Genomic DNA, 22,223 nt, shown 5'->3' with positions numbered 1-22,223 from the left:
TAAAAAAACGACTGAACGAAAGATACACGGATTCTCTTGAACCACCACCGCGTTTGCGGCAGAAAACTACTGCAGTGCAGCCAAAATGCTCTGTTCGACTTATCTGAGATCCTTACTCTTCCCTGTGGATGACCTGTGACCTACTTTCTGTAAGATCTGAATTTTTGAGTTTGAATTTTTGAGATTGAATTTTAGAAAACTGAATCTGAAGTTCCGAATTTCTTCATCTTGAAAACTTGAATTTTTGCAGTATAAGAATTCAGAACAAAAAAACTAGCTGTTTGAAAATACATGTCTATAAAATTCAGCCATAAAAACATTTCAATTTGTTACATTTCAAATGTTCAATATTCGTTAAAAAAAAATCAAATTCAGAACTATTTAAACTACCACCTAAAATTCAATTTTGTTAGATTACACTTGCAAATAATTCAAATTTACACAATTCAGATTCAAATCATTTTTGGAAAAGTTACATTTATCCTACCATGCTACTGTAAAAGTTGCGGCAGCATGTGAGTTTCATAATTTCAGCTGCATTCTGAGTCTGACAATGTCATTCGTTTTTATCCAAGGCCATAGCAAGTGTTATTAGCTTGGGGAAATACATCTAGTGAAAGGAAATTTTAAGTCCATGTCCAGCTCTAAATTGTAAGGAATTTATATCTTTGATTTCATAGTACACTTTACAAGGTTCATTTATTTATTATTCATATTAACTAACATTAACTAATCATGAGCAAAACATTTGTTAGGCTACTGTAGGTTAATCTTAGTTAATAATAATACAACTTTTAATTGTTTGTTCATGTTATGTCACAGTCAGTGCATTAACTAATGTTAACAAATACAACTTTTGATTTTAATAATGTTTTAAATGCTGAAATTAATATGAACTGAGATTAATAAATGGTGTAGAAGTGCAGTTATTAGTTCGTTAACAAATTTAACTAATGAAACCTTATTGTAGGAAGTGTTACTGATTTCATGATAGCTAACACTTTAATACATACATACAATTTATAACATCAACATAACTAAACATGAATTCCTCATAATTACCTACTTGATTATCTGTTTTGTTTGGTAAAGTAAATAATATTTAGTAATATTATCATCATTTCCCTATTTTGATGTGTTATGCATTCTAATTGTATCAACATCTTTTCATTGGTAATGAAGAGAGGCTCTCTGACCTACTGCTGCTCTCCATCGAGCGAGATATTCCAAATAATTGTGAGGAAGTCATTAAAATATATAAAAACACAACAGACAGACCGGGTACTGCTTTAAATACAGGTGATTTATTTAAAAAATAAATGTTTTTAAAAAAAGTGCCCTTTTTGGTCCTTCCGCCCCTGCCCCGGAGGAGGTCTGTGCACGCCACTGTATTCATGTTATACTAAACTGGAATGTGATATGGATTGGAAAATGACAAATCAGATTCATTCTCAACTCACCAAAGGGAAACCTTGACCTGCCATCATCATAACCCTTAAAGTAGATCACATTAAAAACTGTGAGCCAGTACACATGCTATTTTTATAGCAAACAAACCTACAAGATATTCATTACTCACATTAAATCTTTCCACAGAAGCTGGAGTTCCAGGAGGACCGGGTGGCCCAGGTGGACCAGGGAGTCCCTAAAATCAGTTTGAAATCTATAGTATATAGTATATGTACTTCTATAGTAACAATTAAAACCAAATACATTTTTTACCTGATAGCCATTACCATATCCTCCACCTGAATCACCTTTTGCCCCCTTTTTTCCATTTAGACCAGGTCGACCCTTTTTGATTAAGAATATTGTGAAATCAAGAATATACCAAATTATTCAAATGATCAAAAACTGATTAAGAAATATAATATTATAAAAATGCATTTAAAATATAGTTGCAAGCAACAACGTTTATTAGACCAATGGGCAATAGTTAGAGCCATTTTTATGTTTGTCTTTTATGGTGCTTATATTTGCACAATGTACACAAAAATTATGTCACTGTGTTATAGGCAATTTAAGTTACTTAAAAATGGCCATGCCCTATACTTTTTTTTTTTTTCCGGCCATGAACATGCTGAATTTCAGTTAAACATGATAACTATTCATAATGGGACTGCATAGAATTTTATATACTAGTTTCATGCAGAGTGAACAAACAGCTGGAAGTGTTTTTGTGTTAGTAATGAGAGGTACTGTATTTGGGACCGTTCTACTATAAGTTTGAGTTTCTTTTATTTACATTCTCTGATTATTAAACCATTATGTGTTGACTTTCTAGCAGCTACCTATTTTTGACTTTCTAGCAGCTACCTACTGTTTACACTACAGTGTACCTGTGTATCACACTTTTCAGACTTTTTATCTGCAACAACGATCATCATATTTTCATTAATACTTTTTGAGAATTGCTTACTCTCACTTACAACAAAACCAACTAACATTTAAATCTCTTAATAGAATACAGACCAATATTTAAATTGCTTAATTGCCTTTGAAAACTCATACATGTGCCTGAGTCACTGCGGCACTGATTTGTCTGTTAAACAACACTATAAATAGAATATAGCTAGATCTTAATCCAGAGGAGCACTCGTATCATCAATATATATTATGTTGCCCAGACCTAAATCTTACTGTATGGTAAAGCAAATAACAGTATGTAATGTAAAGCTGTAAAGCTGCATTGAAACAATGTGTATTCTAGAAAGCACTTTACAAATAAATTTCACTTGAAGTTGAAATATAAAAAAGTTAGACAGCATGAGATTAATAATTTATTATTAACTAACCCTAAACCATTCCCTAATCCTAAACTAAATTCATGTAGTTAATTAATATTGCTCTTTCAAAAATGTTTTTCAGAAAATGTAAAATTGCAGAAAATGTTGTTGATTTTGATTCAGCATGAGAGATACTCACTGATCTGCCTGGTAATCCTATTTCACCTTTTGGTCCAGGTGGCCCTACTGGTCCCTAATGAGTGAAAATATATCAGCATATCTATAACAATCATCATTATATTTCTCAATTGGTCCATTGTGCAGGTAAACAAATTCCTCAGCAAGACTCACCACAGGTCCCTCTGGTCCTGGAAGTCCTGGCTCGACCTAAAACGGAGAGTAACTACATTAATTGTCTAACAATGCTATGGATGTTTAGTAGTTCTGTTCTAAACAAATCCATCTGAATGACAGCCGCAGATTTCTCACCAGCTGTCCAGCCAGCCCTCCCATATAAATTGGGCTACCACTGGAGTCATAGATTAGACCAGGTTCACCCTTCTGACCCTAAAAAAAAAAGAGAACAAAATTTAATGTTAAAAAAAAGTATAAAAAAAATGCTTGTTGGATAAAGATAGCATCTACTAAACATTACTAAAACCAGGGCCGGATTGCTGTTGACCGCTGTCCTGGGTTTTTAAAAATCTTTCTAACTACAGTATAATGATAACTACACAGAGGAACATATTGTTTTTTTTCTAGCTCATGAATGATAAAAGCATTTACAGTCAATAACCTAAAAATTAAAATTCTATTATCATTCTGTTATCTTTTACCAATTAAAATTTTGTAATTCCAATCTCAAATGCTTTTTTTTTCACTGACACGAAAATGAAAAAGACTTAAAATCTGAAAAGACTCTAAATCAATATTCACAACTGCCAAATTTTCTATATATTGTGATCATTATGATCTCTACTTGTAATAATTGCTTTAATGAGCTCATTGTTTCTGCCTAAATTAATACATGTTAGCTAACTACAGGATTTGTATTTTCTTAGAACTGTACATTTTTGACATATGGACATTATACTTGGACACAGTCACATCTGATAACAGACTACTCTAAATTGTAATTTCTGTAAAGCTAGCTTTGAAGCCATATGTATTGTAAAAAGTGCTACACAAATAATTTAATTTAATTGAAATGAACTTTAAATGCACATATATAGATCAAGGGAATCAAATTTCCCTTTCAAGGGAACTCGCGCTGCGTCTAGATTGACGCTATGGGAACGCTCTGCGTGATTGCGGTGTGAAGCACGTGTGTGAAATCAGTCCCATGGCGTATAGGCGGTGACATCAAGGCAGGAAGCTATAAAGCGCACCCAGACCAAACATTGTCAGCTTCTGTGCCTCCAGCAAGCGCTCTGTGTGAAATTGTCTCTGTCTATTTGTTGTTTGTCCATAATAGCAAACATCATTTTGGATTGTGTTTTTCCCTGCCCTCGCTACATTATGAGTGGGAATGTTGTTTGTTTGGGAGTGGAGCACGCATGTCAGCTCTAAAAGGGGGCTGACAGTGTTCATTCATAAATTCCCGACGTGTAAGATATGCACTATCGAGAGTTTTAAATCTGCTCCTGTTGACTTTCTTTCAGAGGGAAGAAAGTCAACAAAGATTCTTTGGCTTGGATCTCGCGTTTGCCGAGGCAGCGCGTAGATTATGGGTCTGCAATAAAGATTCTTTGACTCGGTCTCGGATCTCACATTAGCTGAGGCAACGTGTAGATTACGGGTCCGCAATAAGCTATATGCGTAGGGAACTGATCAAACGGGAATTTCCCTCTCTCTCTTTTTCCTATGATTGTGTGCAAACTAATTAATAATTTATTATTTTTGGTTCTTTTTGTGTTTGAGATTATAATGTGAATATTCAGCCTGTCATTCAGGCCATGTATTCTTGTCTGCTTGTGTCTTGGCTGCATTTAATTGAGAAATTAAATGGAAATATTTGTCTGGCTTTGTAAGTTATATGTCTGTATGAAAATATATTCAGCCTTTCACCCAGACTGAGTTTTCTGTCTGGTTGATTTTGGCTGCATTTAATTTTGAGGAATTAAATGTTAAATAAGTCTACTCATCTGATTTTGATGTCTGTATTTATACACTATATTCAGCTTTTCGTGCAGACCGTTTTTACTTGTCTGGTTGACATTTGGCTGCATTTAAGAAATTAAATAATATATATACTTATCTGATCTTTGAGGAGTTAGATGTCTGTATTAATATACTATTCAGCATTTCATCCGGACCGTGTTTAGTTGTCTGGTTGATCTTTGGCTGCATTTAATTCTGAGAAAATAAATGGTGAAATTCCTGGGGGGAAATGGATAACACCTCATTATACGGTGCCCATCTCCCTTCGAGCCCTCAGGGGCCGTTCTGCCAACCCCACCACCTTGTGTGCTTTGGGGCGCAGCGGTCTCCAGCGAGTTATAGTCTCAGTGTCTGACTCGCAGGTGGAGGTTTTAAGAGGGGTCAGTTTCGGTTGTTTCCTTAACCCTCTACGCACACCTTGGAAATAGAATCGCCATGGGCTAGTCATTTTTTTTAGTTACCTGCCAGACTGATATTCTATTATATACTACACCATATACTAGACCGTCATCACCGCAAAAAAATAAAAAATAAATAAATAAACACTGGCCTTCACATGTGTTCACGTTGTGTCTAATGACATGGATTCATTGATTCTAATGACATGGATTGTGTCTAATAATTGTGTCTTACATGGATTCAAGGTTTTCTAAACAAAACTTATCAAAAGATGGAGCAAATCCGACCTTTCGCAAGTTTGCAAGTTGTTTCATGACATATAATAACATTCCATTCGTAAGCTATTGACTATAACCCCTTGGCACGTTACGGCTGCGACGCGGCTACCGGAGCTGATCGCGCCCACTCTAGTCAATGCTTGTGTTTACAACAGCCACGACGCGGCGCGTTTCAGAAGCGTCTCTCCGCGCCGCTTCGCTAAAGATAGGCGCCTAGTCTATTTTCGACGGACGCCGCGTCCAAGCCGCACCGTAAATAAATAAAAAAAGTAAAAGCAGGACCTCAGCTTTTAATTGCACGTGCTTATTTAACACAATTCTCTCACGTGAAGACCGCATTTGTCAACCCTCGCGGAGTCGCGGCAAGTGCACAGCACTAGAGAGTAATCTTGACGCCACTTGCAAGAAAATGGATAAGTAGGCTACATAATCAAATTCACAAATATTACACCATTTAAACATTATTAAAAATACATAGGCTATGAGTTACTAAAACAATATTTGTCAAAGAATACACATGTTCACAGTTTGAACGTTCTTGTTTCCATTTGTTTAATTTCAAGATCTGAGGTGAATTATCCATTGTTGCTTTTACAGCTACAAAGCTGGAGCACTAAACGATATTCAAAGTCACATTGCATGCTTTTAACATTAAATAAAGCACATAAACACTACCTGAGATTATCATTGACACACTTTGTTTGTTGTTCCAACCGCAACATCGCAGAAAAAAAAAACTGGGGGAGGGTGGGGAGGGGGGTTGAGGTTTAAAGCGGTTTACCGCAATACCGCGGGAATTTCTTGCTTTTCAACTGCGGTAAGAAAAAATCCATACCGTCCCAGCCCTAGTAATTTTTATCATAGGTACACTTCAACTGTGAGAGACGTAATCTAAAACAAAAATCCAGAAAATCACATTGTATGATTTTTAAATAATTAATTTGCATTTTATTGCATGACATAAGTATTTGATCACCTACCAACCAGTAAGAATTCCAGCTCTCACAGACCTGTTAGTTTTTCTTTAAGAAGCCCTCCTGTTTGCCACTCATTACCTCATAAAATAATATTATTATTTTGCATCACCGTAGTTTGATGAGGCTATCTAGAGAAATAGTAGGCTAACTATGGGCATTATCCTCATGGCTAACCAATAGCCTGCCTACGGCTAATTCAACATCTCTGAAAACGCAACTTTCATAGATAACGTTAATAATTTGCAAGCTGCTAAAAAATCTGCTAAAAGTGTTTCTCCCTTTTCAGGAAAAGTATCGAAAAAGTATCGAAATCGCAATTCTTGACTTGGTATTGGTATCGAAACAATAATTCTGGTATCGTGACAACACTAATATTATATATATACAGTGGTTAAATTGGGCCGGGGCTCTCCGGGGCTCAGCCCCGGCACATAAGCCTGCTTGTTTGTGTCCTGATGTGCCTGTTTGCAGTCAGTTGCCTATATATATATATATATACACATATATATATATATATATACACGTGTGTGTGTATATATATATATGTATATATATATATATGTGTATATATATATATATATATATATATATATATATGATTCCACCAAATCAGCTTATCTTGGTAAAATGACACAGCTTTTTAAATATCTGAAGGTACACTCTTAACATCAGTCAATCAAGCATTATATTATGATTATGATATTCAAGCACTATTTAATGATATAACTTTAGTAATTAGAACTAAAACTTGGTCACCATGTAAGAATGCATATTTGTAATTTTAACTGAACTTGGGACTGGTGGTGGTGCTTAAAATATTGTTTGTCAGTGTTTCTGTAAAAAAAAAAAGATAATAGCAATAGATAATTGTAATTATTATTAAAAGATAGTAATACTAACAATTCTACTACTAATAATAACAATATACAATGCACTAAGGATTGATGAGCAGAAGGGTTCATGAACATTAATCACATTGTCAGCGTTCACTCGGCGAGTCGTGCACCTTCACAATAGAGCTGCACATCCATTGAATTGAAATAGTAGATCGATTGACGACTTGAAACTCTATCTGTGTGTGAAAATATATGCTAAACTTATACTTGGCCTCTAATACACACATTGGCGAGTAAAATCTAAGAATATATTAGCCAATGGCTACTGATAGATATTATTTAGTCGCCCAAATTGAAGATTTAGTCGCATATGCGAGTGATTCACTTGCATTGTAGAGGGTTGTTCCTGCCAGTCATCTGTTTGTGCACCGGATTGGCTTCTCGAGCTATGCTAGAGACCAGTCTCGAGATTCTGGTTGTTTTAGTTGTCTCAGCCAAAGTTGTCTTGGGGTAAGACAAATCTGAGGACCGTCATTATCTCAAAAAAAGGCTTCGGCGAAAGGTCCTGAATGGCGGCAGACCTCTGAGGGCAGTCCCCTCTGGGGGAGGAAGTGGTTAACACCTCATTGTACGGTGCCAGTTTCCCTCTGGTGCCCTCAGTGGGCCGTTCTGCCAAACCCGCCACCTTGTGGCGCAGTGGTGTCCGGTGAGCCCATATCTCAGTGTCTGCCTGGAAGCGTAGCGGTGCAGGGATGCTTGCCCCCCTCTGAGGAGGGTCTAAGAGCAATACGTTTGGCTGATCCCTGCCGGTTCACCGCTTCAGGACATCGAATTGGTTGCTCGAGTAACACCTAAGACCAGCCTTGAGAGACTGGTTCCCTTAGTAGATTTTTTGGCAGCGTGGCAACTTCTGCCAAACATATGTAGGTTTTGAAAATTAACCAGACCCAAATGAATCTTTCAGACTAATCAAAAAGCAGAATTTCATAGAAACTCCGGATCAACATGCAGGAATCTAAATCAGACAATCTGCCATTTGAGACCTCATTCAGTCTGAGCAAACTAACAAACCCCCCCTCAGCTAAATACTTTATGGCCATACAAGCTTATAAAGATGAGCCTAGCTGAAGGAAGAACGTGTCAACATTAGGCAGCTAACCCAAGACTAATGGTTAAAAGTACAAGACATTGTGATCAGCACAAGGAAAACCACAAATATAACACCAGAGGTTGTTTGATCGTGGTGCATTGGATCAGGAGTAGTACGGCGGCTTTGTAAGCCTTATAATAGGGGTATCCCTACAAGAGGTGTGTGATGCAGCAGGCTGGTCCTTTCCCCACACATTCGTCAGGTTTACAACTTAGATTTGGGCTTCACCCCTGGGTCCCAGGTGATTCTGTCTTTGTTGTGCTCGCCTGATTTCACACAATATAGGCACTGGTCACTATGTATCACTTGGTATAGACGTTCCCATAGCATCAATCTTGATGTAGCGTGAGTTCCCTTGAAAGGGAAGGCCTCTGTTACGACTGTAACCTCGGTTCCCTGAAGAGGGAGCGAGACGCTGCGTCACCCTGCATGCCTGTGATGGACTTGCTTCGGCCTATCAGAAGCTGACAATGTTTGGTCTGAGTGCGCTTTATAACTTCCTACCATGACGTCACCCGCCTATATTGCCATTGCTATACCGCCATTGGACTGATTTCACACGTGCTTCCCGATGCAATCACGCAGAGCCTTCCCACAGCGTCAATCTTTACGCAGCGCGAGTTCCCTCTTAAGGAAAACAAGGTTACAGTCGAAACCAAGGAGTTTTTTTATTCAAACAAGCTCAGTATTTGCACATCGGAATTTCTGGAACCCTGTAGTATTCTGTTACTTCAGGTTGTATGTTCTGACAGAAGGGGAAAAACAGATTACCTTGATAGACTCTCCTGGTAGCCCAGGTTCCCCCCGATCACCTTTTGGACCCATTGGTCCCTTTAAAAACATAAAAAAAAACAAAAAACAACAGTTCATATAAAACATTTTTCTCTTCTCACAGAAAGTTTCAGTTTGGCCCCAACTGACTTTTTATTTTCAAAGCTTGCCCAAAGTAATCCACACCTTTGATTGTGATCTTTTAAAGTTTATAACCGTTAGAATAAGAAAAATGACTCTAGGTGAGGATAATAACACCAGCTGTGGTAGAAATGGATGTTATCCAAAATATAAAAATACAAGTGATTTACCAAACACATATTTTACAGCACACAGCTTACTAGACTTACAACAAAATTATAAGTTAGACATTAAAAAAACTTACAGGAAATCCTGCCTGACCAGCTATACCAGGTTCTCCCTAATAAAACAAGGACAAAAACACAATGCTTGGAGTGTGATTCCATATGCAATATAATGCAGTAAAGATATGTAAATAGCAAATCAGAATTACCTGGGACATTCAATATTGAACGGCATGCAGTTTAAATATTCATGTTATGGAGGAGCTATTATAATTAATATTTATTAATGCCTTTCACCTGTGGTCCAGGAATTCCATATTCTTCCTTCTTCTGAAATTAAATGTTATTTAGATCATTTAGCATTAGAACTGCAAAGTTGTGAAGGATTAGTAAAGTGTTATGTAGAGTTATACAAAGTCATTTGAGGGTTTATCTTTTTGATAACACTTACACTGCCATTAATATAGATCATTTGTCCTTGAGGACCTGGTGGCCCTGGCGGTCCTGGAGGCCCTGCCACACGACCAGGATCACCCTAAACATAAATATAGATATTATTATTATTATTATTATTATTATTATTATACAGTTGTTGCCTAGATCCACAGACAATTTGCAGTGTTAAACTGGATACGACTGTTGAACACCTCTGTTGCTGAGAGATGAGAAAAACAGCAATAGAGATTCTACACCTAGTATTAAAAAGTGTCCTCAAATCATTATTTTAGAAATTAACACTCACTTTGTCACCTTTCCATCCTCTTTCCCCCTTTAGCCCCTGTCAAATTGAAAGATTTATTTGTTTAAAAGTTACAATTTTGACATTGAAAGCTGATCTTCAAGCTAGTCAACTTTCACTCACTATTTTTCCTGGAAAGCCATCTAACCCTGGGATTCCCTCTCGTCCTCTTTGACCTTCATCGCCTTTCTGGCCTGGAATACCTGGGAAACCAGGTGTGCCCTGCAGAGTTTAAAGATAACTGACTTTGGTCCTGAGTAGATTATAATTTGGCAACATGGATTTCACATTATCATCTGTCAAAATCTCACCGGTAGTCCAGGTATCCCCTGAGGCCCCTTCAGAGAAAAAATAAAAAGAAGAAACGGGTATAAGGTGGGATATACACTGTAGTGCTGTGCTGTGATGATAATGTAACAGCAGTGCACAGTTACCTGTGGACCTGGTGGGCCCATGACTCCTGGAATGTATTGAAGAGCAACTTCTTTTTCTTTCCCATCAGTCTGAAAAAACACAAAAAGTGGATATGGCAGATCATGTGTTAAGCCCCCAGGTGGCACAAAGTCCTGTGTGACTGCACAGCTCTTGTGACGGTCCTGAGATCAAAGGTTTAGATGGTGCTGAACTTCAAAAATTAAGTAACTTACAGTAATTCGGAATGCGGGTCCAGGGGGTCCAGGGGGCCCTGGAGGTCCTTGAGGTCCCATGGGCCCAGGCAGCCCAGCCAGACCTTCCTGCCCTAGGATCCCTGATGAACCCTGTGGACCCTGCAGAGAAGGGAATGGGGTGGGAGGATTTATGACTTGTACAAAGGTATTCTTAAAAAGTGAGTCAATTGACTTGGTTCAGTCATGAAACTGGTTATTGATAGGTAATATGCCAGCCAATGTCCTTGTGTACAACAGGGCCTGTGTTACATGCATGTTCAGTTTGGGTTCTGTCCCTGTTTTGCCTGCTTGTGTTCCCTTGTTAGTTTCCTTGGCTGTTAATTAGTGCCATGCACCCGTTTCTATTCAGTCGATTACCCTCCCAGAGTAGTTAAGCCTTGAGTTCTGTCTGTTATTTGTTCGGTGTTGTGAGTTTTACGTTGTTGATAGTTGTCCTGAGTATTCTTGTTCTGGATTATTGGATTAAAGACTGTTTTTTTTTTTTTCATATTCTCCTGTGTCGTTCACTTCACTGAAGCAACACATGACACTGTGATTATATAGATCCTCATATCCTCTTGTTAAGTCATGACTTATCGAATATTGTTTTTGGGTTAAGCCTCCACTTCATTTCAATAGAGAATACTGTTCTAACAGCTGTTTATGAGCACTGTTTATTTATAGCACACATTTAAGCTAAGCTTTTAAAAAATCATGGTCACTGCATCCCAGACACCAACATTTTAACTATTTATAAAAAAAAGATTTTGCTTTAGAGATAAAGTTTAGGATCATGATTTTTTGGTAGTATTACGGATCACCATAAGTGTATATCAGAACTGTTTGTTGTTTGCGTTCTTATAGAAATGGTGGTGCATGATGTCAGACTTAACAAGTAGACTATAATTTTCAGGAATATGGTATATTAAAAAAACTGAGAACAGATAAAACCATCTATTACACTCTAGTTCATGGTTTTACTTTGAAATCAACATCCCTTAGCAGCTAAACATTGAAATTTCGACATAATGAAGCCTCACTTAAGTAAAATCATATGACTTGGCCAATCTGCAAAGCTGATCTGGTTCTAAACAAATGATTTGTAAAGAAGATCTAGTCTGCTAAGACCAAATACACTAAACTGCCATATCCATTACCATGCTAAAATTTATTCAGAGAGTTATGACTGAACTACAGTAAATATCATTCAAGAAAACAGTGTAATGCAGGTTATGTGCACAGTCCTCAATTGTCTCAGTGTTGTGAAAATGTATGACAAGGACAAGCAAGCCTCACACAATAAGAGATAAGAACAGAGTCAAACAATAAGGCAAGTCTGAAATGCTTGATTCACTCGCACTCACTAAAAAAATATTTGACTATGAAAAGTTGTCTTTAGTGAGCTAATGAGTTATTGTGACACCACACCCAGTGCAGTTAGTTTGTTGTCTTGCATGACTTTAAGATACCTGTGTCCCACTAGTCTCCCAGGAAGGAAACCATTTGGAGAAAAAAGAGAAAGCAGAGGAGGAGCTTTGCTAAAGGGAGAAAAACATACTGTAGATTAACTTCCCAATGGAAAAGGCTTCTGACATATGTGAATGTCTGATTGTATATGAAGAGTGCCATCTGAAATTTGCTTCTAGAATGATCATTTTTATCAAGCTTGTATATTTAAGTTCAGTAATTTCACTTAAATTACAATTAATAGGTAATTTGCATTGCCATTTAAGTAAAATTGCTGAACTTAAACATACGAGCTTGATAAAAATGATCATTCTAGAAGAAAATTTCAGATGGCACTTAGAGGCTTTTGCGTCTGAACTCTTATGTCATATCTCAGTATTCTCTGATCAAATCTTAAAATCCGATTCATTAAATATGTTAGCATCACTTTTTTTACCTTTCCCCCTGCAACTCCAGGCAAGCCAAGCTCACCACAGTCTCCCTAAAAGAAAGAGAGAAGAAAAAAAATAAGTTGCTGTCTTTAATTTTACTATTAGGCATATGGAAATAATTGTAATATTTATTTTACCTTTTGGCCTGGGGGACCAGGAGGACCAGGTTTTCCAGGTCGACCTGGGGGCCCCTGAGTCATAAAAAACAGAATAAACAGCAAGATAAACAAAATTCTAACAAAGGTTTTAAAATACATGGGATTAATGAGGGGAGGATTTCTTACAGGACGCCCAGTGGACCCATTTTGTCTCGGAACACCAGTGGGGCCAATTTCAGTGGACTCTAATTCTGATCCAATTCCCCAATCTGGCCCTGGGGGCCCAGGGGGCCCAGGAGGCCCAGGTGGACCAGAAGGGCAACATAAATCCTGAAAAGATGAGAACATACTGAAATATAACTGCAAAATGCAATTAAAAAGCCAAACGTAACATCAGCAGATCTGTTGAATTTATTAGAACACAGAATCCAAAATGGTGATTAAATAAAAAAAATAATTAAAACTACTTAATACATTTGCATAGTAGGGTGAGCGGGACACAAACTAACGCGGGGTTGGTTGTATCACACATGGTTTAAATACTTACACTAAGTTTCATCATGCTAGCATTTGTGGATTTAATAGTTGCCATATCGACAATATAGCAAAAAATTTGCAAAAATTCATAAATCTTTGGGAGATATCACTGAGCATTTATTTAACATTTATTTAGCATTTAATAGCAAAAGTAAATTGCTTAAGTTATTTTTTCATCTGTATTTTTTGTGTTTATTTAAAATTAGACAAATCTGACAGTATTTAAATCTCCAGTCTGTTATTTAGCAGTTTAGATATCCAACTGATTCACTAACTAGCAGAATATACTAACCAGGATTAAATTCCAGTTGCGCAGATAGGGTGCGTTGTAACACTGCATTACAATGTGCCCCGCTCTTAGAACTATGCTATTCTATACAGTTACCAATTGGCATAATCAACTTTTATGAATTTCTGTTGAGAAACCATGGGGGAAAATGCGAATAAAGGCTGAGAGGAAGAACCTGAACATTTAGAAAATATTATTTCATGAAATTTACAGCAATTGTACTGGCTCGTCTAATTATCTCCTGTTCTGTGAGAGCTGTGAGTGGAGGGAGGGGAGTGTTTTGTTAAAAAAATGCACTTTTATATGAAAAAAAGGAAGAGAATAATTGTATTTTATTGACAAAATATTTTTTGTCATGTATATTTTTTGATTAGATCAAATAACATGTTAAGCTGTCATATGGTCATGTTACAATGTGCCCCACCTATCACCTATATCTCAATAAAGAAAAAGGTATACACTGTATTAATGAAACAGCCACATATTTGTAAAAGACATGTGTGAAATGAATGTGAAAAAAAGAGAGAAATACTCTGAACCCTATTTACACAAACTGAGAAAGTCAAAAAGCGTTAGGTTGTGCCCCGCTCTCCCCTATGACTTTTGACCAATAGGTGGTGCTGTCACCATATTGAAATAGTTTAGAAAGGGCATGGGAGGCAAAGGGACATGCACAGATTGTTAATATGCCAAAGTGTTGCCAAGATACAGCATCTTGCCATCAGATTTGTTGATGCTTTATATGAGAAGGGTTTAATGTCAGAAAGCCTATAATAACTTTTTGCCATCATGGTTAGAATATGATCTGAGAAAAATTTGAAGACATGTACCTTAACTATACCATAACTACTTCTACTACTATTGATAATAATATCTATTTATAATATCCAATAATATCAAGGGTTAGATTAGCTGATTGCTAAAACATACCTGCAATCCAGAACCCTCCATATCCCCAAATGTCTAAAGAGAAAACATTACAGTATAAAACACATTTATTTTAGCTCATTCATCGGGTTTCACGGTATTATGTGTAAAAATATGTTTGCTAATTTTCAGTAAAAGGAAACTCAAGAAAACAAAGCTTTTAAAATAAAAAAACAAAACAATGACAACAATGTTCACATCCTATTGTTGTCTATGTTTCTTTGTGTCAACAAAGTACCAAAATGTTGGTGAACAACACTTCTCTGCTATGAATTCAATCAGTAGGTTAAGTGAAAGACAAATGAGAGCACTAGGTGATCAATCTTTGACAGTCTCCCAAAATAAATGGCTGTTCAGTTTTCCCTATTTTTGAAGACATGAGGTGCATCACAATATGCTTACTTACAGTATGCACTATTCTATGCCATTTTGTAGTATAAATAGTGTAAGTACTGTGTGGAATGTTGACCACTTCATGGGTTCAAATGTTTCAGCTTTTATTACGTAGTGGATGGTGAGCTAGTAAGCTCTGATGTTGAATGACAAAATAATCCTATAAAATTCATACACTACAAGGTTGAGTGCATAAGTACATAGTGGATATAAGTAATTTGGGACACAACTCAGCTCTTTGTTCAGAAGACAGCTTTTTCATTAATTGTGCAAATGTGTGAACTGTTGGTTTTTAATAAAAGACTCGGAGCACTTATATCTTAGTAAAAGCGCACAGAACAAAAAGTGCGTCACACTTTACTGCGTACAGTAAAGTGCAGCTTGATAAATTAAACAGCTTGATAACTTAAACAGCTTTAACTGAAATACACACACGTTTAATATAATTATTCTGGTAAGAGTGTATTTTTCCAACAAAGCATTCAATGGATCATTCGGTTGTATGCACATTTTAAGTCCAAGCACACAGACCTACAATAGCAGTATTCATACTCACAGTCCTGTCTGAAATTGAGGGTCCAGGAGGTCCAGGCGGCCCAGGTGGACCTCTAGGGCCTTGATATCCTTCCCCTTTCTGTCCCTACAGATACAAAAAAGACTAAATGTTTTTTATTGGTCCATACAAAGACTGCAGTGAAAAAATTATGTTTTTATTTGTTCAGTGTGTTTTACAAAAATTCTGGTCAACAATTGTTTTTTTTGTTTGACTAATTATGCCTCAATGGCTGAATGTGATAGATATATTATAAATTTCATTACTTTTTGCTAAACTGTCCACCACAGACCCACATAGTTTGCACACTCAAATAATGAATAAACTTAATAAAAATGAATAATAATAAAAAAAATCAGATTTTTGCAAACCACCTTTTGCCCTTTAGGTCCTATAGAACCAGGTAGTCCTTGAAAACCTTGACGTCGTTCAGAGCCCTGAATAGTAAGACCAAAGGAGAATGATGAATTAATAAACACAGTCTTAGTATATATTCAAACACAGCCCAGAAATGTTTGTCCAGAAAACTCACAAGTTTGCCGTTCTCTCCTGGTCAAACACATCAAAATTACCGGTATGTTTAAACTGTGTTCTTAAACTATCAATTGTATTGTGTTTTTAACAGACACTGACAGTCAACTATTATTCATTTTAAAAGTAATTCGATGTCAAAGGAAGTTTATGTTACTCATTGGCTCCCCCTTTGAGCCCTTTGGACCCACAGGGCCCTCTGGGCCTGATGGGCCCATTGGACCCTGCACCCTTTTATGACCAGACCCAACACTACTCTATACAAAGAGATGGGCATCAGTGTTGTGTTCATTAGCCTAACTGGAATCTGACAGTAGTAGTAGTAATATAGCTTTTTAATGCTATGTCAGCATCTGAGGCCATCTTCATGGCAAAAACTGAGTTTCAAAAATACAAGAGCTGCATAAATCGTATAAAAATAAAAACCAAACAAAACAGCAGGAAATATTATACAAGATGTTTTACATTAACATATGATACAAATTTAAAAACATTTTCTGGTAAAATCTCCCTAAACAAGTCCTTAAAGGAATAGTTCACTTTAAAATGAAAATTGTCATCATATACTCACCTATGTTGTTTCAAACCTGTATGAATTTCTTTCTTCTGCTGAACAGAAAGGAAGATATTTAGAAGAATGTCAGTAACCAGGCAGTTTCTGGGTCCCATTGACTTCCATAGTAGGAAAAAAATATACTATGGAAGTCAGTGGGACCCAGAAACTGTCTGGTTACTGACATTCTTCTAAATATCTTCCTTTTTGTTCAGCAGAAGAAAGAAATTCATACAGGTTTAAAACAACATGAGGGTGAGTATATGATGACAGAATTTTCATTTTAAAGTGAACTATTCCTTTAAGTGAGCTTACTACAAACAAATGTTGTCTACTTGCATTAAAAGTGAGACAGTCCAATAAAATGTTTAATGGAAAGGGGGGTCTTGCAGAACATACATAGAGTTGGTTCTTTGCCTTTAAGAAGAAAAAAGTCAATCTTGTGTGACCTACAGTAGGGGAGAGTGGGGTAAAGTGAGACATTTTTTACATTTGTTCCCCTCTAAGTGAGCTAAAATTATATATCAGTCAAAGTTACACATTTCCCAATAATTCAGGATGTTTCCTAGCAATGGAAATTATTAGAATGTATTCAGGATGAAGGGCAGTGAAAATATGAATGGTTTTTAAAAAGTGGTCTTGTGTCTCACTTTACCCCAGCTTAGGGGTAAACTGAGATAGACCAGAGAAATCAAGGGGGTAAAGTGAACCAGCTGGGGGTAAACTGATCCACTTACTTTTTCCACTCTGAAACTTCCATAACAACACATGTTATTACAGTTAGAATCCTGACCGCTAGCTTGACAACCACACATTCCAAAACTAATGTCGGACTATTAACAGAATCATGGGGATTGGTCAATTAAGCACATTTTTTTGATGACCCACCGGTGTGCATCCAAGTGAAGGTGCAACGCTCTTGGCGTGCTAAGGGTAAATGGCACACTGGAGGAAATTCCTCCTAAAAAAAAGAACTATGTCCAAAATATTGTGATACATTTGGAAGCTCAATGCAGTCAGACCTCCCCTGTCCAGCCCAAGGAGGGTGGCCCTTCCTGGGCCAGATTCGGATTTGTCCGCCACTGCTGGAGCTCCGTCTGGAGCAAAGTTGGTTCTAAAACGGACCTTTGGGTCTTTGTGGAGGCAATGCTCCGCTTAGACAAGGAACACGGACCAGAGAACCGTGGTGGTCAGACCGGGTGGGGAAACCGCCTGACCCAGCCCAGAGAAAGTGCACTTTGTGCGGGCGAGACTTCCAGTAAATAGGGTCTGGTTTGGACACCCAGTCCCTCGGTGCCAGGGCGTGCATACCGGTGAGCGTGCACCATCCTGGGTGAGCTAGGGGTGAAAGACACACTGGAGGATATTCCTCATAAAAATGTCCAAAAATATCTTGTATTTGAAGAAGAGCTCCATGCTCGCAGACCTCCCGGGCCAGCCCCAGGGAGGGTGGGTCATCTCCGGTCAAAGTCAGATCCGTACACCTGCTGGCGCTCCTGCTGAAGCAACGACGGTCCAAACACGGACGCTCAGGGTGTTGTAGAGGAGGGAGACGACACTCTTATCGGACAAGGTAATGGAAAAGATGCCTCCCGCCCCTGCCCCCGGCGGATGGTTCCTCACCCACCCTATGAGTGGCCGTGTCGTCTCGAGCCCAGGCCCGAGTGGAGCGAGACCCGTGTGTAGGGAGCCTGCGCATCGCGGTTCACCGTCCGGGGGCTTCTCGGTTGATCCCGAGGTAAAACGTATGCTTGTCGAATGGTCGGTCTGGATAAACGGCGAAGCGACTCCAGGGGCTTGAGACACCCCTGGAGAAAAAGCGGTGGAGGAAGGTCCTCCGAAGAAAACAAAAACGGACAGTGTCCGTGAGGTTGCAGATGGACGAGATTCCCATGCTGACTTTACTCACTAGCAGGCTCCCAGGGAGAGTGCGGAGCTCCTGTCGGAGTGACCTCGGTCCTAAAACGGACCTTGGGGGTTTTGTCGAGGAGGGGACAAACGTTCCATTCGGACAAGGTGAGAGGGAGAAGGTGCTCCACCTCTTTGGCTCAGCTACTGCACCCCAAGCTACTGATTTTTACTTCCCCTTCTCTTTTTGATGGCTTTTCTACAATGTTTATGACATTAAAAATAAAACATATGTCATGTAATATTACGTTAAAATATGTTTAATACTAAACTTAACTTGTGCCTCATGTCTCACTTTACCCCACAGCATTTGTCTCACTTTACCCCACCGCCACATTTTGGAAAAAAACGATCTCTCTTAGCAATTCAGGCTTATCTTCAGCTAGCATCATCACATGGTTTTATATGTTGGTAGTTCATCAACATGTATGATATAAGTTTTTCTACCTGAATCAATTTGCTTTGGCACAACAGTTAAGTTGACAGCGCGAAAATTTACTTTTACATGCAAAGAAAAATATTTTTGTGAAAAAAAACATGCTTACTACAGCACCATGAGGTCCTCTCCTTCATGGCCAAGGGGAAATGAGAGGGGCTTGAAAACATAATGGTCAAATGACCAAAATTGTGTTCCATAGCCTAGATACAGGGGGTGTCTCACATTACCCGATGTCTCACATTACCCCATTCTCCCCTATGCGACATCTATGAATACCACTTGATCAAATCTTATTTTAAAGAGATTCAAAGTCTGTTGGGGATTTCAGGATGGATTTCTGAAATTTGACAGAAGTCAACATCTATTTGCTGCCCTGGTGTGTACCACTAAAATAGACCTTGTTTACCTTCATTCCTTTCTCTTCACGATCACCCTGGAGAAGCAAAAAAGATATGATTGGGGAAAAAAAACCTGTCGCATCACACCGGATTAGGACACAGGGTTAAGCAGATTAATGTATGATTTACCATGCAAATTGCATATCCTCACCCAACTAAAAACATACAGTATTCAACAATATATTTACTTGCCTTTTTACTTGAACAGTTTCTATTTTAGACTTTAGGGTATGCTCTCTGTAAGCATCATCTTAATGCGGCAATCAATTCATGAGTTAACACTTACAAATAATCAGATGGAGTAAAAGAGTATGTGTATTTGGAGTGTTATCTGAGGGGAGGGCTCCGAGCCCGGAATTTGGCCCGAACTCAGAATAATCTGATGCAGAGCACAGCGTCAAACATGATTTCACATGATTTTTTAAATGCCCGACTGGGAGGGCCCACACAACATCTGACGGGAGCCTGCAGGTGCCCATGTGAAGAGGGGACTCGTGAAATTGGGTCTGGCTGTTCGACTGTGAGGGCTCTCATAGCATCCAATGGGAACTTTGACAGAATGCTCATAGCACTGGATGGGTAAGCCCTGCCTGCAGTCAAACAGAGACACTCACTGCATTCAGTTGGAAGAGCTCAACCAGCGCTAAAGTAAACGGTGAGAATACCAGCCCAAAGCGCAACGTACGCAACTTGTGACGTTGGAAGTAGCGTTGTGCTTCATGGCGTAGCGTAAATATCAGTAGTACATCACATTACTCGCATAAGTTGTGCTTTAGACTTAAGTGCAATCTGAATGTTCGTTTGGCCAGAAGCTAGTTATTTGACTATATAAAGTTTTAAATATGGATATTTTTCTTACACAAATACATCGCTTCGCTTCAGAAGGCCTTTATTAACCCCCCCGGAGCCATGTGGAGTTCGTTTATGATGGATAGAAGCTGGATGTGTTGACTGCTGAGTTTGCTCAGATGAAGTCTTTGCTTATGAATTTGCAACCAGGGCGAGAAACTAGTATCTTCAGTTGAAGCCCACACTATGGAGTCGCTCATTTGGAGGAGGATGTCCTGTCAATTGCGACTTCTCACAGCCAGTTCTATGATGATGAAGAAGTGGATGTTGTCTGATCTTCAGTCCTGTTTCTCCCATGATTGCTCCCAGATCACGGATCTGCAGAAGGTCTACAGTCAGAGCAAGAGGTGGTGAAGCAAGCTCTTCAGGCTGCATTGGCTTGCCTAGGTCTTGACACAGCCCCTACAATGGCGACCTTTTCTAGTGCTTTTTTCAGAGGTTTGGCGAAACCCTTTTCTTTTACCATTTCACCATCGAAAGAGTTGCAAAGATGCTGAGCTAACCCTAGATCTCTTACGTACCCCATTAGTGCAAGTAGAGCAGTGGCTGCTGTGCAGGATGCAGACACTTATGGCTTGGCTCAGATGCCTAAAGTTGATCCAATTATTGCCTCTTTTGTTCTCTCCCCAGAGAAGGTCTTGAGGCCTAATGTTCGTTGCCCCCAGCCTCAATGCCGGATTACAGATGATATCCTCATCCAGGCATATAACACAGACATAATAGTTTGCATTGGCAATTCTCTCTCCCTTTTCATGTTGGCCCTGTCTCAGTCTCTTGAGTCATCAGGTAGTGATCCTTTAACCCACAACTTAAGTGATGCCTCGCTTCAGGCACTGGCATTCATGACAAGAGAGCTGGGCAAGCTTGTGTCAACGTTAACGCAAACATGCCACCAAGTCTGGCTTGCACAATCACTTCTGTCTGAGGCCTCTAGGAGAACACTAAGGGACCTTCCAGTAGTTCCAGGGCAGCTCTTTGGGCCAGCGGCGCAGCAGACACTGGAGCGCAGGGTCCAGGTGAATCAGACCAGGCAGCGGTTTGCTGACCTGAGGAGAGTCCCACCATCTCACTTACATTACTCGTAGCCCTCTATGGGACATGAACTACCACGCTCTCAGTTTTCAACACGACCAGGTAGGCCAGACTTCGATTCAGGTTCATCCTTAGGCTTATGGGTATGTTGGCGGCAGCTGCTACTGTGATACCATTGGGCCTCCTTTTTGCTGCGTCCCTTTCAGAGATGGGTGAACACCTGGGTCTCCACCTGAATCCCAGTTGGCACAAGAACAGGTTGATCAAGGTTACAGAGCGAGGCCTTCTCGCCTTGAAGTCATGGAGGAAGAGGTCATATCTGACCAAGGGGGTTGTTCTGGGTGTGATTCCCTCTCGAATGGAGATAGTCCAGACCAACGTGTCTCTAACCGGCTTGGGGGGAGTCTGACAACACAGAGCAGTCAGAGGACAATGGGATTCCCCCCAAAAAAGGGCAAGAGTATAATTACCCTAGAACTTCGAGCAGTACTGCTGGCTCTGAAGCACTTTGCACCATTTTAGAAGGGCAGGCATATTCTCATCAGGTCAGATGACACATCAGTGGTTTATCACATCAACCATCAAGGGGGTATGAGGTCCAGCCAATCCCTTTAGGTATCACAGGAACTGCTGACATGCACATCCCGGGGGTGTCATACGTGGTTGCAGATTTATTGTCGCGCTACAGACCTCCATATAGGGTGTGAAGGCTCAACCCAGAGGTGGTAGAGATGATATGGCAGCAGTTTGGCAGGGCGGAGGTGGCCCTCTTCGCATCTGCGACATTGACCCACTGCCGTCTCTGGTTCTCACTAGCAGAAGAATCCCGT

General features: G+C 39.1%; 1 protein-coding gene across 7 annotated transcripts in view; it reads right to left on the bottom strand.

Annotated features, from left to right (window-relative positions):
* The window catches only part of col18a1b (collagen type XVIII alpha 1 chain b), a 123,315-nt gene that overhangs the window by 20,792 nt on the left and 80,300 nt on the right, over positions 1–22,223 (bottom strand). For 4 of the 7 annotated variants that reach the window (XM_084129536.1, XM_084129531.1, XM_084129532.1 and 1 more), the window contains 23 exons: positions 19,521–19,547; positions 16,058–16,120; positions 15,687–15,770; positions 14,741–14,773; positions 13,171–13,314; positions 13,024–13,077; positions 12,892–12,936; positions 12,458–12,526; positions 10,989–11,108; positions 10,776–10,844; positions 10,653–10,679; positions 10,465–10,563; positions 10,345–10,380; positions 10,054–10,137; positions 9,900–9,932; positions 9,683–9,718; positions 9,298–9,357; positions 3,216–3,293; positions 3,078–3,113; positions 2,926–2,979; positions 1,723–1,794; positions 1,580–1,645; positions 1,461–1,494 (listed from right to left, as the gene is read on the bottom strand). In XM_084129536.1, coding sequence (XP_083985662.1) covers positions 1,461–1,494; positions 1,580–1,645; positions 1,723–1,794; positions 2,926–2,979; positions 3,078–3,113; positions 3,216–3,293; positions 9,298–9,357; positions 9,683–9,718; positions 9,900–9,932; positions 10,054–10,137; positions 10,345–10,380; positions 10,465–10,563; positions 10,653–10,679; positions 10,776–10,844; positions 10,989–11,108; positions 12,458–12,526; positions 12,892–12,936; positions 13,024–13,077; positions 13,171–13,314; positions 14,741–14,773; positions 15,687–15,770; positions 16,058–16,120; positions 19,521–19,547 — 1,423 coding nt within the window. The remainder of the gene's footprint in view (positions 1–1,460; positions 1,495–1,579; positions 1,646–1,722; positions 1,795–2,925; positions 2,980–3,077; positions 3,114–3,215; positions 3,294–9,297; positions 9,358–9,682; positions 9,719–9,899; positions 9,933–10,053; positions 10,138–10,344; positions 10,381–10,464; positions 10,564–10,652; positions 10,680–10,775; positions 10,845–10,988; positions 11,109–12,457; positions 12,527–12,891; positions 12,937–13,023; positions 13,078–13,170; positions 13,315–14,740; positions 14,774–15,686; positions 15,771–16,057; positions 16,121–19,520; positions 19,548–22,223) is intronic. The other 3 variants (XM_084129533.1, XM_084129535.1, XM_084129534.1) reach the window with 3 other exon arrangements.

This window comes from Abramis brama (genome assembly GCF_963993115.1).
Source record: "Abramis brama genome assembly, chromosome: 11".
NCBI lineage: Eukaryota > Metazoa > Chordata > Actinopteri > Cypriniformes > Leuciscidae > Abramis > Abramis brama.
Note: the sequence above shows the minus strand (reverse complement) of the source record. Positions and strands in the feature narration are given on the sequence as shown.